The 22,037-nt window shown below is 42.8% G+C and overlaps 1 protein-coding gene across 1 annotated transcript in view; it reads right to left on the bottom strand.

The window, feature by feature from the left end:
- The window catches only part of LOC115124285 (disintegrin and metalloproteinase domain-containing protein 19), a 61,450-nt gene that overhangs the window by 27,680 nt on the left and 11,733 nt on the right, over positions 1–22,037 (bottom strand). The window contains exon 3 of the mRNA XM_065019882.1: positions 21,339–21,409. Coding sequence (XP_064875954.1) covers positions 21,339–21,409 — 71 coding nt within the window. The remainder of the gene's footprint in view (positions 1–21,338; positions 21,410–22,037) is intronic.

The following is a 22,037-nucleotide window of genomic DNA, read 5'->3' as shown; positions in this document are numbered from 1 at the left end:
CCTGACACAGTGATGGTCCTAGGGGAGATTACAGCCTGACACAGTGATGGTCCTAGGGGAGATTACAGCCTGACACAGTGATGGTCCTAGGGGAGATTACAGCCTGACACAGTGATGGTCCTAGGGGAGGTTAGAGCCTGACACAGTGATGGTCCTAGGGGAGGTTAGAGCCTGACACGGTGATGGTCCTAGGGGAGATTACAGCCTGGTGGTGGTGGTTAGAGTGTATGGTGGTGGTTAGAGTGTATGATGGTGGTTAGCGTGTATGGTGGTGGTGGTTAGAGTGAATGGTGGTGGTGGTGGTGGTTAGAGTGTATGGTGGTGGTGGTGGTGGTTAGAGTGTATGGTGGTGGTGGTTAGAGTGTATGGTGGTGGTGGTTAGAGTGAATGGAGGTGGTGGTTAGAGTGAATGGTGGTGGTGGTGGTTAGAGTGTATGGTGGTGGTGGTTAGAGTGAACGGTGGTGGTGGTTAGAGTGTATGGTGGTGGTGGTTAGAGTGAACGGTGGTGGTGGTTAGAGTGAACGGTGGTGGTGGTTAGAGTGTATGGTGGTGGTGGTTAGAGTGTATGGTGGTGGTGGTTAGAGTGAACGGTGGTGGTGGTTAGAGTGAATGGTGGTGGTGATTAGAGTTTATGGTGGTGGTGGTTAGAGTGTATGGTGGTGGTGGTGGTTAGAGTGTATGGTGGTGGTGGTTAGAGTGTATGGTGGTGGTGGTTAGAGTGTATGGTGGTTGTGGTTAGAGTGTATAGTGGTTAGAGTGTATGGTGGTGGTTATAGTGTATGGTGGTGGTGGTGGTTAGAGTGTATGGTGGTGGTGGATAGAGTGTATGTTGGTGTTTGTTAGAGTGTACGGTGGTGGTGGTTAGAGTGTATGGTGGTGGTGTTGGTTAGAGTGTACAGTGGGCGTTAGAGTGTATGGTGGTGGTGGTTAGAGTGTATGGTGGTGGTGGTTAGAGTGTATGGTGGTTGTGGTTAGAGTGTAATGTGGTGGTGGTGGTTAGAGTTTATGGTGGTGGTGGTTAGAGTGTATGGTGGTTGTGGTTAGAGTGTATGGTGGTGGTTAGAGTGTATTGTGGTGGTGGTGGTTAGAGTGTATGGTGGTGGTTAGAGTTTATGGTGGTGGTGGTTAGAGTTTATGGTGGTGATGGTGGTTAGAGTGTATCGTGGTGGTTAGAGTGTATGGTGGTGGTGGTTAGAGTGTATGGTGGTGGTGGTGGTTAGAGTGTATGGTGGTGGTGGTTAGATTCAATGGTGATGATGGTTAGAGTGTATGGTGGTGGTGGTTAGAGTGTATGGTGGTGGTGGTGGTTAGAGTGTATGGTGGTGGTGGTGGTTAGAGTGTATGGTGGTGGTGGTGGTGGTTAGAGTGTATGGTGGTGGTGGTGGTTAGAGTGTATGGTGGTGGTGGTTAGAGTGTATGGTGGTGGTGGTTAGAGTGTATGGTGGTGGTGGTGGTTAGCGTGTATGGTGGTGGTGGTTAGAGTGTATGGTGGTGGTGGTTAGTGTGTATGGTGGTGGTGGTGGTTAGAGTGTATGGTGGTGGTGGTGGTTAGAGTGTATGGTGGTGGTGGTTAGAGTGTATGGTGGTGGTGGTGGTTAGAGTGTATGGTGGTGGTGGTGGTTAGAGTGTATGGTGGTGGTGGTTAGAGTGTATGGTGGTGGTGGTTAGTGTGTATGGTGGTGGTGGTGGTTAGAGTGTATGGTGGTGGTTAGAGTGTATGGTGGTGGTGGTGGTTAGAGTGTATGGTGGTGGTGGTGGTTAGAGTGTATGGTGGTGGTGGTTAGAGTGTATGGTGGTGGTGGTTAGAGTGTATGGTGGTGGTGGTGGTGGTTAGAGTGTATGGTGGTGGTGGTGGTTAGAGTGTATGGTGGTGGTGGTTAGAGTGTATGGTGGTGGTGGTGGTTAGAGTGTATGGTGGTGGTGGTGGTTAGCGTGTATGGTGGTGGTGGTGGTTAGAGTGTATGGTGGTGGTTAGAGTGTATGGTGGTGGTGGTGGTTAGTGTGTTGGTGGTGGTGGTTAGAGTGTATGGTGGTGGTGGTTAGAGTGTATGGTGGTGGTGGTTAGAGTGTATGGTGGTGGTAGAGTGTATGGTGGTGGTGGTGGTTAGAGTGTATGGTGGTGGTGGTTAGAGTGTATGGTGGTGGTGGTTAGAGTGTATGGTGGTGGTAGAGTGTATGGTGGTGGTGGTGGTTAGAGTGTATGGTGGTGGTGGTGGATAGAGTGTATGGTGGTGGTGGTTAGAGTGTATGGTGGTGGTGGTTAGAGTGTATGGTGGTGGTGGTTAGAGTGTATGGTGGTGGTGGTTAGAGTGTATGGTGGTGGTGGTGGTTAGAGTGTATGGTGGTGGTGGTGGTTAGAGTGTATGGTGGTGGTGGTGATGGTTAGAGTGTATGGTGGTGGTGGTGGTTAGAGTGTATGGTGGTGGTGGTGATGGTTAGAGTGTATGGTGGTGGTGGTTAGAGTGTATGGTGGTGGTGGTGGTTAGAGTGTATGGTGGTGGTGGTGATGGTTAGAGTGTATGGTGGTGGTGGTGATGGTTAGAGTGTGTGCATCAGGGATTCTGGGTTCTGGATGAAGTCCAGGCTCCAGACAGATGCTGTGATTGAGAACCAGTTAGTCTGAGGAATGGCTGTCTGAGAGCAGGGCTAAGACAAAAGACTTGGTTCAGTCACAACGGCAAGATAGAGAGAGGGGAAGAGGAAGAGAGAGAGGAGGGGGAAGAAAGAGAGAGACAGTGAGATAGAGAGAGGGGTGAGTATGATAGATAGATGTGGATAGAGAGAGGGGGAGGGGAGGGCTAGTGCACATCAGGGTCAGTGGGTCACATTCTCTCATGGTATCAGATGACATCACCAGGGTCTGTGTGTGTGTGTGTGTGTGTGTGTGTGTGTGTGTGTGTGTGTGTGTGTGTGTGTGTGTGTGTGTGTGTGTGTGTGTGTGTGTGTGTGTGTGTGTGTGTGTGTGTGTTCGTGTGTGTGTGTGTGTGTGTGTGTGTGTGTTCGCGTGCGTGTGTGTGTGTGTCTTCACTAGAACTAAAAGCAGGGGTGGCAGGGGATGACGCAACTTGAGAAATGAATGATGAAGGGGCTTTTATGGCAGAGCTGGGAGGGTGTGTATGTCTCACAGACTGTCTCAGCTGGGGGTCAAGCTAAAGTCAAACAAGCATATAGATCTGTAGCGGTGAAAGACTAAACATCAACTGAAAGAAAGAAAGAAGGACAAGCAAACTTGCCAAAGTCACATGGAGAAGAGATGTCTCTGTTATGTATCATCTGTGTCTGTCTGTCTGGTGTCTGTCTGTCTGGTGACTGTCTGTCTGGTGACTGTCTGTCTGGTGACGGTCTGGTCTGGTCTGTCTGTCTGATGTCTGTCTGTCTGATGTCTGTCTGGTCTGGTGTCTGTCTGGTCTGCTGTCTGTCTGATGTCTGTCTGTCTGATGTCTGTCTGGTCTGGTGTCTGTCTGGTCTGGTGTCTGTTTGGTCTGGTGTCTGTTTGGTCTGATGTCTGTCTGGTCTGGTGTCTGGTCTGGTCTGGTCTGGTCTGGTCTGTCTGTCTGTCTGTCTGTCTGTCTGTCTGTCTGTCTGTCTGTCTGTCTGTCTGGTGTCTGTCTCGTCTGGTGTCTGGTCTGGTCTGTCTGTCTGTCTGTCTGTCTGGTCTGGTGTCTGTCTGATGTCTGTCTGTCTGTCTGTCTGTCTGTCTGTCTGTCTGTCTGGTCTGGTGTCTGTCTGATGTCTGTCTGTCTGATGTCTGTCTGGTCTGGTGTCTGTCTGGTCTGGTGTCTGTCTGTCTGATGTCTGTCTGTCTGATGTCTGTCTGGTCTGGTGTCTGGTCTGGTCTGGTCTGTCTGTCTGTCTGTCTGTCTGTCTGTCTGTCTGTCTGTCTGTCTGTCTGTCTGTCTGTCTGTCTGTCTGTCTGTCTGTCTGTCGGTCTGTCTGTCTGCCTGCCTGGTGTCTGTCTCGTCTGGTGTCTGGTCTGGTCTGGTCTGGTCTGTCTGTCTGTCTGGTCTGGTATCTGTATGGTCTGGTGTCTGTCTCTGTGTGTGGTCATCATTCTCTACATCCTGACTGTACAGTGGAGGACGTGTGTTGACCTGAAGCTTAAACTTCTCTACTGGGAAAAGGATGAGAGGAGAGGGGGAGCAGAGGAGTGGAGAGGAGAAGGTATAGTGGGCAGAGGAGAGGAGTGAAAGAGTGGGGCTTGTCAGGGGAGAGGGGTGGACAGAGGAGAGGACAGGAGTGCAAAGAGGAGAGGAGAGGGGTGGAAAGAGGGTTTAGGAGAAGAGAGGACAGAGGAGAGGGGTGGACAGAGGAGAGGACAGGAGTGCAAAGAGGAGAGGAGAGGGGTGGACAGAGGGTTTAGGAGAAGAGAGGACAGAGGAGAAGGGTGGACAGAGGGTTTAGGAGAAGCGTGGACAAAAGAGAAGAGAGGACAGAGGGGAGGAGAGGGGTGGACTGAGGAGAGGTGTGGACAGAGGAGAGGAGAGGGGTGGACAGAGGAGAGGACAGGAGTGGACAGAGGAGAAGGGTGGACTGAGGAGAGGAGAGGGGTGGACAGAGGAGAGGGTAGGGGTGGACAGAGGAGTGGACAGGAGTGGACAGAGGAAAGGAGAGGGGTGGACAGAGGAGATGGGAGGCATCAGAGATTGTAATTGGGGTGTATGCTTCATGATTAACGACTCATGGTGTAATCATAACAACATACAGGAACTCATGTCCTTCTGCTCACCTGACCTAGAATTCCTTACAATCAAATGCCGGCCATATTACCTCCCACGAGAATTCTCATCAGTTATCGTCACAGCTGTGTACATTTCCCCCCCAAGCAGACACCAAGACGGCCCTCAAGGAACTTCACTGGACTCTATGTAAACTGGAAACCATATATCCTGAGGCTACATTTATTGTAGCTAGGGATTTTAACAAAGCAAATCGGAAAACAAGGTTACCTAAATTCTATCAGCATATTGATTGCACTACGCGCGGGAGTAATACACTCGATCACTGCTACTCTCAATTCCACGATGCGTACAAAGCCCTCCCCCACCCGCCCTTCGGCAAATCCCGACAACGACTCCATCTTGCTCCTACCGTCTTATAGGCAGAAATTCAAACAGGATGTACCAGTGACTAGAACCATTCAACGCTGCTCTGACCAATCGGAGGGGAGGGGAGGGTAAATGGAAGGGAGGAGAGAATGATTTACTTCAGCTTTTATTTATATCATCACATTCCCAGTGGGTCAGAAGTTTACATACACTCATACACAGAAGTTTACATACACTCAATTAGTATTTTGTAGCATTGCCTTTACATTGTTTAGCTTGGGTCAAACGTTTCGGGTAGCCTTCCACAAGCTTCCCACAATAAGTTGGTTGAATTTTGGCCCATTCCTCCTGACAGAGCTGGTGTAACTGAGTCAGATTTGTAGGCCTCAGGTGCAGGGCGCAGACCCTGCTCCACCTCTGGCTCACCCCGCTTTGGTGACGCCTCTGGTGTGGGGAACCCCGCCACCGCCCCCGGACTGGGGACCCTCTCTGCGGACCCCGGACTGGGCACCCTCGTTGCGGGCCCCGGACTGAGCACCCTCGTCTCTGCGGACCCCGGACTGGGCACCCTCGTTGCGGGCCCCGGACTGAGCACCCTCGTTGCTGCGGGCCCCGGACTGGGCACCCTCGTTGCTGCGGGCCCCGGACTGGGCACCCTCGTTGCTGCGGGCCCCGGACTGGGCACCCTCGTTGCTGCGGACCCCGGACGGGGCACCCTCGTTGCTGCGGGCCCCGGACTGGGCACCCTCGTTGCTGCGGGCCCCGGACTGGGCACCCTCGTTGCTGCGGGCCCCGGACTGGGTACCCTCGTTGCTGCGGGCCCCGGACTGGGCACCCTCGTTGCTGCGGGCCCCGGACTGGAGGCCGTCGCTGCGGGCCCCGGACTGGAGGCCGTCGCTGGAGGCTCCGGACTGGAGGGCGTCGCTGGAGGCTCCGGACTGGAGGGCGTCGCTGGAGGCTCCGGACTGGAGGGCGTCGCTGGAGGCTCCGGACTGGAGGGCATCGCTGGAGGCTCCGGACTGGAGGGCTTCGTGCCATGGATCATCGCTGGAGGCTTCGTGCCATGGATCATCACTGGAGGTTTCTTGCCATGGATCATCACTGGAGGCTTTGTGCCATGGATAATCACTGGAGGTTTCTAGCTATGGATCATCACTGGAGGCTTCGTGCCATGGATTATCACTGGAGTGGAGAGACACACAGGAGGCCTGGCTCTGGGAGCAGGCACAGGACTCACCAGGCTGGGGAGACATACAGGAGGCCTTGTCCTTGGCCGAGGCACCGGATACACTGGGCCGTGGAGGCACACTGGAAGTCTTGAGCTAAGAGCCTGCACAACCCGTCCTGGCTGGATGGTGACTTTAGCCCAGCACATGCAGGGCGCAGGCACAGGACACACTGGGCTGTGCAGACGCACCGGAGACACAGTGCGCAGAGCTGGCGGAGGATATCCTGGGCCGTAGAGACGTCCTGGAGGTCCGGAGAGCAGGGCTGGCACACTCCGTTCTGGCTGGATGCTCACCCTAGCCCGGCAGATGCGGGGAGCTGGGATGTAGTGCACTGGGCTAAGAACGCGTACTGGAGACACCGTGCGCGCCACCGCGTAACACGGTGCTGACCAGTACGACGCCTGCCACGGTAAACACGGGGAGTTGGCTCAGGTCTCCAACCTGACTCTGCCACACTCCCCGTGTGCCCCATCCCAAAAAATGTTTTGGGGCTGCCTCTCGGGCTTCCTTGCCAGCCGTGTTCCTTCATAGCGTCGCCTCTCAGCTTTAGCTGCTTCCAGCGATACTTGATTTTCCCATGATGTCAAGGAAAGAGGCACTGAGTTTGAAGGTAGGCCTTGAAATACATCCACAGGTACACCTCCAATTGACTCAAATGATGTCAATTAGCCTATCAGAAGCTTCTAAAGCCATGAAATAATTTTCTGGAATTTTCCAAGGTGTTTAAGGGCACAGTCAATTTATCGTATGAAAACTTCTGACCCACTGGAATTGTGATACAGTGAATTATACGTTAAATAATCTGTCTGTAAACAATTGTTGGAAAAATTACTTGTGTCATGCACGAAGTAGATGTCCTAACTGACTTGCCAAAACTATAGTTTGTTAACAAGAAATTTGTGGAGTGGTTGAAAAACTTAAACTTCCGACTTCAACTGTATATACTGTATTTTACACCATCTCTTCCACCTTGCCTATGCCGCTCGCCATCGCTCATCCATATATTTATATGTACATATTCTCATTCACCCCTTTAGATTTGTGTGTATTAGGTAGTTGTTGGGGACTTGTTAGATTACTTGTTAGATTTTACTGCACTGTCGGAACTAGAATCACAAGCATTTCACTATACTCGCAGTTACATCTGCTAACCATGTGTATGTGAACAATAAAATTTGATTGGACTTGACAGAGGAGAGGAGGAGGGCAGGGGGGAAACAAGACAATAAACTGATTTGAACACCACATAACCCTCCCTCGCGTTCCTTAACTCTCCCTGTCTTTCCCGATCTCTACCCTTCCATTGTCCTATCCATGTCTCGCTTTCTCTCTCTCCATCTCTCTCTGCTTCTCTCTCTGATTCAGCAGCACAGCACCTCCTGACTCTTAACCAAATCACCGTCCTCCTATGGCCCCGCCACAGCCTTTCATTAGGCTAAAAGCCCTGAGACACACACACGCACGCACGCACGCGCACGCACACACACACACACACACACACACACACACACACACACACACACAGCAGGTTTATGATTAAGTGATTCAAAGACAAGAGCAAAGGAGACAGACTGATATAGAGAAGGAGAGAGGGAGGGGAGGAGAGAGAGAAAAAGAGAGGGAGGGGAGGAGACAGAGAAGGAGAGAGATAGGGGAGGAGAGGGAGAAGGAGGGAGGGAGAACAATAGAATGAGAAAGGGGGGAGAGAGAGAGGAGAGAGGGAGGGGAGGGGAAGGGGAGGGGAGGGGAAATGGAAGGGAGGAGAGTGAGAGAAGGAGAAAGGAGATAGTAGATGGAAGGAAGGAATGATCTAGATAGAAAGAAGGAGAGCACTTCATCTCCTTCTATTGGCTGGAGGATGGTTTAGGACTGTGGCAGGGGATAAGGCTGATGAGGTTTAGGACTGGGGCAGGGGATAAGGCTGGTGAGGTTTAGGACTGGAGCAGGGGGATAAGGCTGGTGAGGTTTAGGACTGGGGCAGGGGGATAAGGCTGGTGAGGTTTAGGACTGGAACAGGGGGATAAGGCTGGTGAGGTCTAGGACTGTGGCAGGGGATAAGGCTGATGAGGTTTAGGACTGGGGCAAGGGATAAGGCTGGTGAGGTCTAGGACTGTGGCAGGGGATAAGGCTGGTGAGGTCTAGGACTGGGGCAGGGGATAAGGCTGGTGAGGTCTAGGACTGTGGCAGGGGATAAGGCTGGTGAGGTTTAGGACTGGGGCAGGGGAAGGGGATAAGGCTGGTGAGGTTTAGGACTGGGGCAGGGGATAAGGCTGGTGAGGTCTAAGACTGGGACAGGGGATAAGGCTGATGAGGTCTAGTACTGGGGCAGGGGATACGGCTGGTGAGGTCTAATACTGGGGCAGGAGATAAGGCTGGTGAGGTCTAGTACTGGGGCAGGGGATAAGGCTGGTGAGGTTTAGGACTGGGGCAGGGGATAAGGCTGGTGAGGTTTAGGACTGGGGCAGGGGATAAGGCTGGTGAGGTTTAGGACTGGGGCAGGGGAAGGGGATAAGGCTGGTGAGGTTTAGGACTGGGGCAGGGGATAAGGCTGGTGAGGTCTAAGACTGGGACAGGGGATAAGGCTGGTGAGGTCTAGTACTGGGGCAGGGGATACGGCTGGTGAGGTCTAGTACTGGGGCAGGGGATAAGGCTGGTGAGGTTTAGGACTGGAGCAGGGTATAAGGCTGGTGAGGTCTAGGATTGGGGCAGGGGATAATGCTGGTGAGGTCTAGGACTGGGGCAGGGGATAAGGCTGGTGAGGTTTAGGACTGGGGCAGGGGATAAGGCTGGTGAGGTCTAGGACTGGGGCAGGGGATAAGGCTGGTGAGGTCTAGGACTGGGACAGGGGAAGGGGAAGGGGATAAGGCTGGTGAGGTCTAGGACTGGGAATGGGGCAGGGGATAAGGCTGATGAGGTTTAGGACTGAGGCAGGGGACAAGGTTGGAGTTCAGGGACAAGGTGAGAGAGAGCGCTGAAGAAAAGAGGACTAGGATAGGAGACTGGAGTAAAGAGGACTGGGGTAGAGGACTGGGGTAGAGGACTGGGGTAGATGACTGGGGTAGATGACTGGGGTAGAGGACTGGGGTAGAGGACTGGGGTAGAGGACTGGGCTAAAGAGGACTGGGGTAGAGGACTGGGGTAGAGGACATGGGTAGAGGACTGGGGTAAAGATGACTGGGGTAGAGGACTGGGGTATAGATGACTGGGGTAGAGGACTGGGCTAAAGATGACTGGGGTAGAGGTCTGGGCTAAAAATGACTAGGGTAGAGGACATGGGTAGAGCACTGGACTAAAGATGACTGGGGTAGAGGACTGGGGTAGAGGACTGGGCTAAAGATGACTGGGGTAGAGAACTGGGGTAAAGATGACTGGGGTAGAGGACTGGGCTAAAGATGACCGGGGTAGAGGACTGGGGTAGGGACTAAGCCAGGGTAAAAGGCTGAGTTTGGGTTTAGACTGGGGCTGAGCCAGGGGTATTGTTCTGGGATATAAGACTGGGGCTGAACCAGGGGTATTGTTCTGGGATATAAGACTGGGACGTTCTCTGGCTACTCTCCAGACTCAGCCATTGATCAGAGAACCTGATTAGCATAAAACGCCTTCTCCCTCACACTGCCCCACAGAGAGTGGAGAGGAGAGGATGAGAGAGCGAAATCAAACAAGAGAGAGTGTTAATTTATCTTCCCTTTTGTACTTTAACTATTTGAACATTGTTACAGCACTATACATATACATAATATGACATTTGAAATGTCTTTATTCTTTTGGAACTTCTGTGAGTGTAATGTTTACTGTTAATTTTTTATTGTTTATTTAACTTTTGTTTATTATCTATTTCACTTGCTTCGGCAAAGTGAACATATGTTTCCCATGACAATAAAGCCCTTTGAATTGAATTGAATTGAACTGAGAGAGAGCGAGTGAGCGAGCGAGAGAGAAGCGATGCCCACAAATTCCACCACAAAGCCCTCACCAACAGAGAGTTTAGCTTGGAGAAGAGTCCCCTCAGCCAGCTGGGTCTGGGGATCTTTGTACAAACAGACCTCACATAGCCCCAGGATAGCAACATAATTACACCCAACCAAATTAGGAGAAAGCTAAAATATTTTGTGACACAAAAAAAGAATCAACCCAACAGAGCAAACTAGAATGCTATTGGTCCCTAAACAGAGAATACACAGTGGCAGAATACCTGACCACTCTGACTGACCCAAATTTAAGAAAATCCTTGACTATGGACAGGCTCAGTGAGCATAGCCTAGCTATTGAGAGAGACCTTGGTAGGCAGACCTGGCTCTCAAGAGAAGACAGGCTATGTCCACACTGCCCACAAAATGAGGTGGAAACTGAGCTACACTTCCTAACCTCCTGCCCATTGTATGACCATATTAGAGACACATATTTCCCTCAGATTACAGACTCACAAAGAATTTGAAAACAAACCCAATTTTGATAAACTCCCATATCTACTGGGTGAAATACCACAGTGTGCATCACAGCAGCAAGATTTGTGGCCCGTTGCCATGAGATACGGGCAACCAGTGAAGAACAAACACCATTGTAAATACAACCTATATTTATGTTTATTTATTCTCCCGTTCATACTTGAACTAATTGCACATTGTTACAACACTGTACATAGCCAATAATATAACATTTTAAATATCTATATTATTTTAAAACTTTTGTGGGTGTAATGTTTACTAATGTTTCCCTTGTTTATTTCCATTTTGTTTATTGTCTCTTCCATTTGCTTTGACAATGTAAACATGTGTTTCCCATGCCAATAAAGCCCTTTGAATTGAATTGAATTGAGCGAGCGTGACAGAGAGGGAGAGAATCAGAATGAGATGAACTATGTGGGCTGGAGTCAGGAGAAACATTGGAGAGAAATCTGGATCAATGTGAGAGAAATTAGAATAAGGTCCAACTAAAGTAGCAGCATCTTGGTGTAGCTTCATGTTACTATGCCTTATACACTATTCACATGATATCTCCAGATAATAACCCAAGCACTGTCAAACACAGCACATTCATTTTGCAACACTGTGGATCGATAATAGGACAATAAGAGGTTATGGATTTCATAGAGCTATAATAAAACTCCAGATCTCCAGTGTTATTCTAGTACAATGTTGATGACTTAGTCCTGTATTGGAGAAGGTTGTACTGTCAAATCTCTTATCCTGTTGTTAGTCTATGCTCTTGGTTTGAGTACACATATTGAATGTTACTCTGGATAGAAACGTCTGCTTAAATGTTTAGCATGTATAACATAACCTGACATGTGAGTATCATACGTGCCTAGGCACTATACTGAAATAATGATATATAAAATGTTAACCACGGAAGAGTGAATTAAGAAAATAACAATTATTGCAGTCGTATGCCTTCAAACCAACACATCTTTGCTGCATCATCGTAACACCTTACTGTGGAGAAATTCTGAATGTGACATACTTTCCTCCCACTAACTCAACCAGTGAGTTTACAGAGTGACATTCAACTGACTGAAACGTTCTAGTAATCTTGCACAGTTTTAGTTTCTTTGTTTTTCAAATTCTTCTGAGGATGGTGAGCAGTCAGATGACTACAGGTTCCTCTGAGGATGTTGAGCAGTCAGATGACTACAGGTTCCTCTGAGGATGTTAAGCAGTCAGATGACTACAGGTTCCTCTGAGGACTTTGAGCAGTCAGATGACTACAGGTTCCTCTGAGGATGTTGAGCAGTCAGATTACTATAGGTTCCTCTGAGGATGTTGAGCAGTCAGATGACTACAGGTTCCTCTGAGGATGTTGAGCAGTCAGATTACTACAGGTTCCTCTGAGGATGTTGAGCAGTCAGATTACTACAGGTTCCTCTGAGGATGTTGAGCAGTCAGATGACTAAAGCACAACCTCGGTAAAATAGTACCTCCCATCTAATTTCAAAGAATATCTGCTAATCACAAAGACAAAGACACACACACACACACACACACACACACACACACACACACACACACACACACAGTGTTACTCACTCCCCCAGCTGTTGTGTTACCTCCTGGTGGGGTTCTCTCTCTAAGGGGAGGGTCAGTCAGACACAGCAGAGTCACGCTCTGTGTGTGCGTTTGTGTGTGTGTCATCAGTCACCACCATAACTTTATCCAACCCTGAGGACAGGTTTAACCCCTTATTTTCACAGATTTTGTCACTGTAGTACACTGTCACAACGGTTGTCTTTCCATGATGTTTGTTAATGGAAATGCATTCCATCCCAATGCGTGATATTCCTTTCCTAAAGGTGGAAGTCCCTGGAAGTCAATGTAAACCCTCCCCCTGCGGCCAGAGGGACTCAGAGTCATTGTGTTGTTAGCCAGATGAGCTGAGACATTGTGACATGGGTCAATGTGTGACGTTAGCCGTTACAGCATCAATGTTGACACACACACATCCTTCCTCTACGTCCTTTTCCTCTGATCACCAGGATTCATCTGTCCATCACTACCTTCAACCGATAGGAAGTCGAACAGAAGGACAAGATAGTCACTTCCTGTTTCCCCTCGGGTGTTTAGGTTTTAGGTGACATCCCTCTATCTTTCTCTACTCCATCCCCCTCTCCCTCCCTCCATCCTCTCTTCCCTCCATCCTTATGCAAAACACATGTTCACTTTGACATCTTTCTAACTGAACTCAAACATATGGGAAAAGCCTGAATGATGAGGTCTGAGACTGTGTGTGTGTGTGTGTGTGTGTGTGTATGTGCTACTGTGCTTCCTAACAAAGCCTCCCCTCCGTATGACTTTGTATAGTACAGTACGTTATGGTATAATACAGTATGTTATGGTATAGTACAGTATGTTATGGTATAGTACAGTATGTTATGGTATAGTACAGTATGTTATGTTATAGTACAGTATGTTATGGTATAATACAGTATGTTATGGTAAAATACAGTATGGTATGGTATAATACAGTATGTTATGGTATAATACAGTATGTTTTGGTATAGTACAGTATGTTATGGTATAGTACAGTATGGTATGGTATAATACAGTATGTTATGGTATAATACAGTATGTTATGGTATAGTACATACAGTATGTTATGGTATAGTACATACAGTATGTTATGGTATAGTATAGTACAGTATGGTATAATACAGTATGTTATGGTATAATACAGTATGGTATAATACAGTATGTTATGGTATAATACAGTATGTTATGGTATAATAGAGTATGTTTTGGTATAATACAGTATGTTATGGTATAATACAGTATGTTATGGTATAATACAGTATGTTATGGTATAATACAGTATGGTATAGTACAGTATGTTATGGTATAATACAGTATGTTATGGTATAATACAGTACAGTATGTTATGGTATGGTATAGTACAGTATGTTATGGTATAATACAGTATGTTATGGTATAATACAGTATGTTATGGTATAATACAGTATGGTATAGTACAGTATGTTATGGTATAATACAGTATGTTATGGTATAGTACAGTATGTTATGGTATAATACAGTATGTTATGGTATAATACAGTATGGTATAATACAGTATGTTATGGTATAATACAGTATGTTATGGTATAGTACAGTATGTTATGGTATAATACAGTATGGTATGGTATAATACAGTATGGTATGGTATAATACAGTATGTTATGGTATAATACAGTATGGTATAATACAGTATGTTATGGTATAATACAGTATGTTATGGTATAATACAGTATGGTATAGTACAGTATGTTATGTTATATTACAGTATGGTATAGTACAGTATGGTATGGTATAATACAGTATGTTATGGTATAATACAGTATGGTATAATACAGTATGTTATGGTATAATACAGTATGTTATGGTATATTACAGTATGGTATAGTACAGTATGTTATGGTATAATACAGTATGTTATGGTATATTACAGTATGGTATAATACAGTATGTTATGGTATAATACAGTATGGTATAATACAGTATGTTATGGTATAATACAGTATGTTATGGTATAATACAGTATGTTAAGGTATAATACAGTATGTTATGGTGTAATACAGTATGGTATGGTATAATACAGTATGTTATGGTATAATACAGTATGTTATGGTGTAATACAGTATGGTATGGTATAGTACAGTATGGTATAGTACAGTATGGTATGGTATAGTACAGTATGTTATGGTATAAAACAGTATGTTATGGTATAATACAGTATGTTATGGTATAATACAGTATGGTATAGTACAGTATGGTATGGTATAGTACAGTATGGTATGGTATAGAACAGTATGGTATGGTATAGTACAGTATGTTATGGTATAATACAGTATGTTATGGTATAATACAGTATGTTATGGTATAATACAGTATGGTATAATACAGTATGTTATGGTATAATACAGTATGTTATGGTATAATACAGTATGGTATAGTACAGTATGTTATGGTATAATACAGTATGTTATGGTATAATACAGTATGGTATAATACAGTATGGTATGGTATAATACAGTATGTTATGGTATAATACAGTATGTTATGGTATAATACAGTATGTTATGGTATAATACAGTATGGTATAGTACAGTATGGTATGGTATAGTACAGTATGGTATAGAACAGTATGGTATGGTATAGTACAGTATGTTATGGTATAATACAGTATGTTATGGTATAATACAGTATGGTATGGTATAGAACAGTATGGTATGGTATAGTACAGTATGTTATGGTATAATACAGTATGTTATGGTATAATACAGTATGTTATGGTATAATACAGTATGGTATAATACAGTATGTTATGGTATAATACAGTATGTTATGGTATAATACAGTATGGTATAGTACAGTATGTTATGGTATAATACAGTATGTTATGGTATAATACAGTATGTTATGGTATAATACAGTATGGTATAATACAGTATGTTATGGTATAATACAGTATGTTATGGTATATTACAGTATGGTATAGTACAGTATGTTATGGTATAATACAGTATGTTATGGTATAATACAGTATGATGGTATAATACAGTATGTTATGGTATAATACAGTATGTTATATTACAGTATATATTACAGTATGTTATGGTATAATACAGTATGTTATGGTATAATACAGTATGGTATAATACAGTATGTTATGGTATAATACAGTATGTTATGGTATAATACAGTATGTTATGGTATAATACAGTATGGTATGGTATAATACAGTATGGTATAGTACAGTATGGTATGGTATAATACAGTATGGTATGGTATAATACAGTATGGTATAATACAGTATGTTATGGTATAATACAGTATGTTATGGTATAATACAGTATGTTATGGTATATTACAGTATGTTATGGTATATTACAGTATGTTATAGTACAGTATGTTATGGTATAATACAGTATGTTATGGTATAATACAGTATGTTATGGTATAATACAGTATGTTATAGTATATTACAGTTATGGTATAGTACAGTATGTTATGGTATAATACAGTATGTTATGGTATAATACAGTATGTTATGGTATATTACAGTATGGTATAGTACAGTATGTTATGGTATAATACAGTATGTTATGGTATAATACAGTATGTTATGGTATAATACAGTATGTTATGGTATAATACAGTATGTTATGGTATATTACAGTATGGTATAGTATAGTATGTTATGGTATAATACAGTATGTTATGGTATAATACAGTATGTTATACAGTATGTATGGTATAATACAGTATGTTATGGTATATTACAGTACAGTATGTTATGGTATAATACAGTATGTTATATATTACAGTACAGTATGTTATGGTATAATACAGTATGTATAATACAGTATGTTATGGTATAATACAGTATGTTATGGTATAATACAGTATGTTATGGTATAATACAGTATGTTATGGTATAATACAGTATGTTATGGTATAATACAGTATGTTATGGTGTAATACAGTATGGTATGGTATAGTACAGTATGGTATAGTACAGTATGGTATGGTATATGTATAATACAGTATGTTATGGTATAATACAGTATGTTATGGTATAATACAGTATGTTATGGTATAATACAGTATGGTATAGTACAGTATGGTATGGTATAGACAGTATGGTATGTATGTTATGGTATAATACAGTATGTTATGGTATAATACAGTATGTTATGGTATAATACAGTATGGTATATAATACAGTATGTTATGGTATAATACAGTATGTTATGGTGTAATACAGTATGGTATGGTATAGTACAGTATGGTATAGTACAGTATGTTATGGTATAATACAGTATGTTATGGTATAATACAGTATGTTATGGTATAATACAGTATGGTATAGTACAGTATGGTATACAGTATGGTATGGTATAGAACAGTATAATACAGTATGTTATGGTATAATACAGTATGTTATGGTATAATACAGTATGTTATGGTATAATACAGTATGGTATAATACAGTATAATAATACAGTATGTTATGGTATAATACAGTATGGTATAGTACAGTATGTTATGGTATAATACAGTATGTTATGGTATAATACAGTATGGTATAATACAGTATGGTATGGTATAATACAGTATGTTATGGTATAATACAGTATGGTATAATACAGTATGTTATGGTATAATACAGTATGGTATAATACAGTATGTTATGGTATAATACAGTATGGTATAGTACAGTATGGTATGGTATAGTACAGTATGGTATGGTATAGAACAGTATGGTATGGTATAGTACAGTATGTTATGGTATAATACAGTATGTTATGGTATAATACAGTATGGTATGGTATAGAACAGTATGGTATGGTATAGTACAGTATGTTATGGTATAATACAGTATGTTATGGTATAATACAGTATGTTATGGTATAATACAGTATGGTATAATACAGTATGTTATGGTATAATACAGTATGTTATGGTATAATACAGTATGGTATAGTACAGTATGTTATGGTATAATACAGTATGTTATGGTATAATACAGTATGTTATGGTATAATACAGTATGGTATAATACAGTATGTTATGGTATAATACAGTATGTTATGGTATATTACAGTATGGTATAGTACAGTATGTTATGGTATAATACAGTATGTTATGGTATAATACAGTATGATGGTATAATACAGTATGTTATGGTATAATACAGTATGATGGTATATTACAGTATGGTATAGTACAGTATGTTATGGTATAATACAGTATGTTATGGTATAATACAGTATGGTATAATACAGTATGTTATGGTATAATACAGTATGTTATGGTATAATACAGTATGTTATGGTGTAATACAGTATGGTATGGTATAATACAGTATGGTATAGTACAGTATGGTATGGTATAATACAGTATGGTATGGTATAATACAGTATGTTATGGTATAATACAGTATGTTATGGTATAATACAGTATGTTATGGTATATTACAGTATGTTATGGTATATTACAGTATGTTATAGTACAGTATGTTATGGTATAATACAGTATGTTATGGTATAATACAGTATGTTATGGTATAATACAGTATGTTATGGTATATTACAGTATGGTATAGTACCCCTGTTATGGTATAATACAGTATGTTATGGTATAATACAGTATGTTATGGTATATTACAGTATGGTATAGTACAGTATGTTATGGTATAATACAGTATGTTATGGTATAATACAGTATGTTATGGTATAATACAGTATGTTATGGTATAATACAGTATGTTATGGTATATTACAGTATGGTATAGTACAGTATGTTATGGTATAATACAGTATGTTATGGTATAATACAGTATGGTATAATACAGTATGTTATGGTATAATACAGTATGGTATGGTATAGAACAGTATGGTATGGTATAGTACAGTATGTTATGGTATAATACAGTATGTTATGGTATAATACAGTATGGTATGGTATAGAACAGTATGGTATGGTATAGTACAGTATGTTATGGTATAATACAGTATGTTATGGTATAATACAGTATGTTATGGTATAATACAGTATGGTATAATACAGTATGTTATGGTATAATACAGTATGTTATGGTATAATACAGTATGGTATAGTACAGTATGTTATGGTATAATACAGTATGTTATGGTATAATACAGTATGTTATGGTATAATACAGTATGGTATAATACAGTATGTTATGGTATAATACAGTATGTTATGGTATATTACAGTATGGTATAGTACAGTATGTTATGGTATAATACAGTATGTTATGGTATAATACAGTATGATGGTATAATACAGTATGTTATGGTATAATACAGTATGTTATGGTATATTACAGTATGGTATAGTACAGTATGTTATGGTATAATACAGTATGTTATGGTATAATACAGTATGGTATAATACAGTATGTTATGGTATAATACAGTATGTTATGGTATAATACAGTATGTTATGGTGTAATACAGTATGGTATGGTATAATACAGTATGGTATAGTACAGTATGGTATGGTATAATACAGTATGGTATGGTATAATACAGTATGTTATGGTATAATACAGTATGTTATGGTATAATACAGTATGTTATGGTATATTACAGTATGTTATGGTATATTACAGTATGTTATAGTACAGTATGTTATGGTATAATACAGTATGTTATGGTATAATACAGTATGTTATGGTATAATACAGTATGTTATGGTATATTACAGTATGGTATAGTACAGTATGTTATGGTATAATACAGTATGTTATGGTATAATACAGTATGTTATGGTATATTACAGTATGGTATAGTACAGTATGTTATGGTATAATACAGTATGTTATGGTATAATACAGTATGTTATGGTATAATACAGTATGTTATGGTATAATACAGAATGTTATGGTATATTACAGTATGGTATAGTACAGTATGGTATGGTATAATACAGTATGTTATGGTATAATACAGTATGGTATAATACAGTATGTTATGGTATAATACAGTATGTTATGGTATATTACAGTATGGTATAGTACAGTATGTTATGGTATAATACAGTATGTTATGGTATATTACAGTATGGTATAATACAGTATGTTATGGTATAATACAGTATGGTATAATACAGTATGTTATGGTATAATACAGTATGTTATGGTATAATACAGTATGTTATGGTATAATACAGTATGTTATGGTATAATACAGTATGGTATAGTACAGTATGGTATGGTATAGTACAGTATGGTATGGTATAGAACAGTATGGTATGGTATAGTACAGTATGTTATGGTATAATACAGTATGTTATGGTATAATACAGTATGGTATAATACAGTATATTATGGTATAATACAGTATGTTATGGTATAGTACAGTATGGTATGTATGTTATGGTATAGTACAGTATGGTACGCTATCTCTCTCAGAATGACCTTCTTGATCCAAATCAGTCAGGTTTCAAGACTAGTCATTCAACTGAGACTGCTCTTCTCTGTATCACGGAGGCCCTCCGCACTGCTAAAGCTAACTCTCTCTCCTCTGCTCTCATCCTTCTAGACCTATCGGCTGCCTTCGATACTGTGAACCATCAGATCCTCCTCTCCACCCTCTCCGAGTTGGGCATCTCCGGCGCGGCCCACGCTTGGATTGCGTCCTACCTGACAGGTCGCTCCTACCAGGTGGCGTGGCGAGAATCTGTCTCCTCACCACGCGCTCTCACCACTGGCGTCCCCCAGGGCTCTGTTCTAGGCCCTCTCCTATTCTCGCTATACACCAAGTCACTTGGCTCTGTCATAACCTCACATGGTCTCTCCTATCATTGCTATGCAGACGACACACAATTAATCTTCTCCTTTCCCCCTTCTGATGACCAGGTGGCGAATCGCATCTCTGCATGTCTGGCAGACATATCAGTGTGGATGACGGATCACCACCTCAAGCTGAACCTCGGCAAGACGGAGCTGCTCTTCCTCCCGGGAAGGACTGCCCGTCCATGATCTCGCCATCACGGTTGACAACTCCATTGTGTCCTCCTCCCAGAGCGCTAAGAACCTTATGATCCTGGACAACACCCTGTCGTTCTCAACTAACATCAAGGCGGTGGCCCGTTCTTGTAGGTTCATGCTCTACAACATCCGCAGAGTACGACCCTGCCTCACACAGGAAGCAGCGCAGGTCCTAATCCAGGCACTTGTCATCTCCCGTCTGGATTACTGCAACTCGCTGTTGGCTGGGCTCCCTGCCTGTGCCATTAAACCCCTACAACTCATCCAGAACGCCGCAGCCCATCTGGTGTTCAACCTTCCCAAGTTCAAATCAAATCAAATCAAATCAAATTTATTTATATAGCCCTTCGTACATCAGCTGATATCTCAAAGTGCTGTACAGAAACCCAGCCTAAAACCCCAAACAGCAAACAATGCAGGTGTAAAAGCACGTTCTCTCACGTCACCCCGCTCCTCCGCTCTCTCCACTGGCTTCCAGTTGAAGCTCGCATCCGCTACAAGACCATGGTGCTTGCCTACGGAGCTGTGAGGGGAACGGCACCTCAGTACCTCCAGGCTCTGATCAGGCCCTACACCCAAACAAGGGCACTGCGTTCATCCACCTCTGGCCTGCTCGCCTCCCTACCACTGAGGAAGTACAGTTCCCGCGCAGCCCAGTCAAAACTGTTCGCTGCTCTGGCCCCCCAATGGTGGAACAAACTCCCTCACGACGCCAGGACAGCGGAGTCAATCACCACCTTCCGGAGACACCTGAAACCCCACCTCTTTCAGGAATACCTAGGATAGGATAAAGTAATCCTTCTCACCCCCCCTTAAAAGATTTAGATGCACTATTGTAAAGTGGCTGTTCCACTGGATGTCTTAAGGTGAACGCACCAATTTGTAAGTCGCTCTGGATAAGAGCGTCTGCTAAATGACTTAAATGTAAATGTAATGTAAATGTATGGTATAGTACAGTATGTTATGGTATAATACAGTATGTTATGGTATAATACAGTATGATATGGTATAGTACAGTATGGTATAATACAGTATGGTATAGTACAGTTAGGTTCTTACTCATTCCTGTACAGACGGAGGGTCATCTCCTCTCCCTCAGCTGTGATGAGGACCTCTGCCTCAGACGGGTGCTGCTCGGGAGAAAATCAGAGAAATAGTATAATATCTCAGTAGCATTATTTCTAACATTAGAAACTGGGTGGTTCGAGCCCTGAATGCTGATTGGCTGACAGCCGTGGTATATCAGACCGTATACCATGGTCATGATAAAACATGTATTTTTACTGCTCTAATTACATTGGTAACCAGTTTATAATAGCAAAAAGGCCCTTCAGGGGTTTGTGGTATATGGCCAATATACCACGGCTAAGGGCTGTATCCAGGTACTCTGCAATGCGTCGAGCATAAGATACCCTTAGTTGTGGTATATTGGCCATATACCACACACGCTCAGGCCTTATTGCTTAAATATATCTAGCATTATATCTAACATATCTGTCTAACATTATATCTCTCTAATATTATATCTCTCTAGCATTATATCTCTCTAATATTATATCTCTCTAATATTATATCTCTCTAACATTATATCTCTCTAATATTATATCTCTCTAGCATTATATCTCTCTAATATTATATCTCTCTAATATTATATCTCTCTAATATTATATCTCTCTAACATTATATCTCTCTAGCATTATATCTCTCTAATATTATATCTCTCTAATATTATATCTCTCTAACATTATATCTCTCTAA

The sequence above is a fragment of the Oncorhynchus nerka genome, linkage group LG6 (genome assembly GCF_034236695.1).
Source record: "Oncorhynchus nerka isolate Pitt River linkage group LG6, Oner_Uvic_2.0, whole genome shotgun sequence".
Taxonomy (NCBI): Eukaryota; Metazoa; Chordata; class Actinopteri; order Salmoniformes; family Salmonidae; genus Oncorhynchus; species Oncorhynchus nerka.
This window is presented reverse-complemented; position numbering and strand designations above follow the sequence as displayed.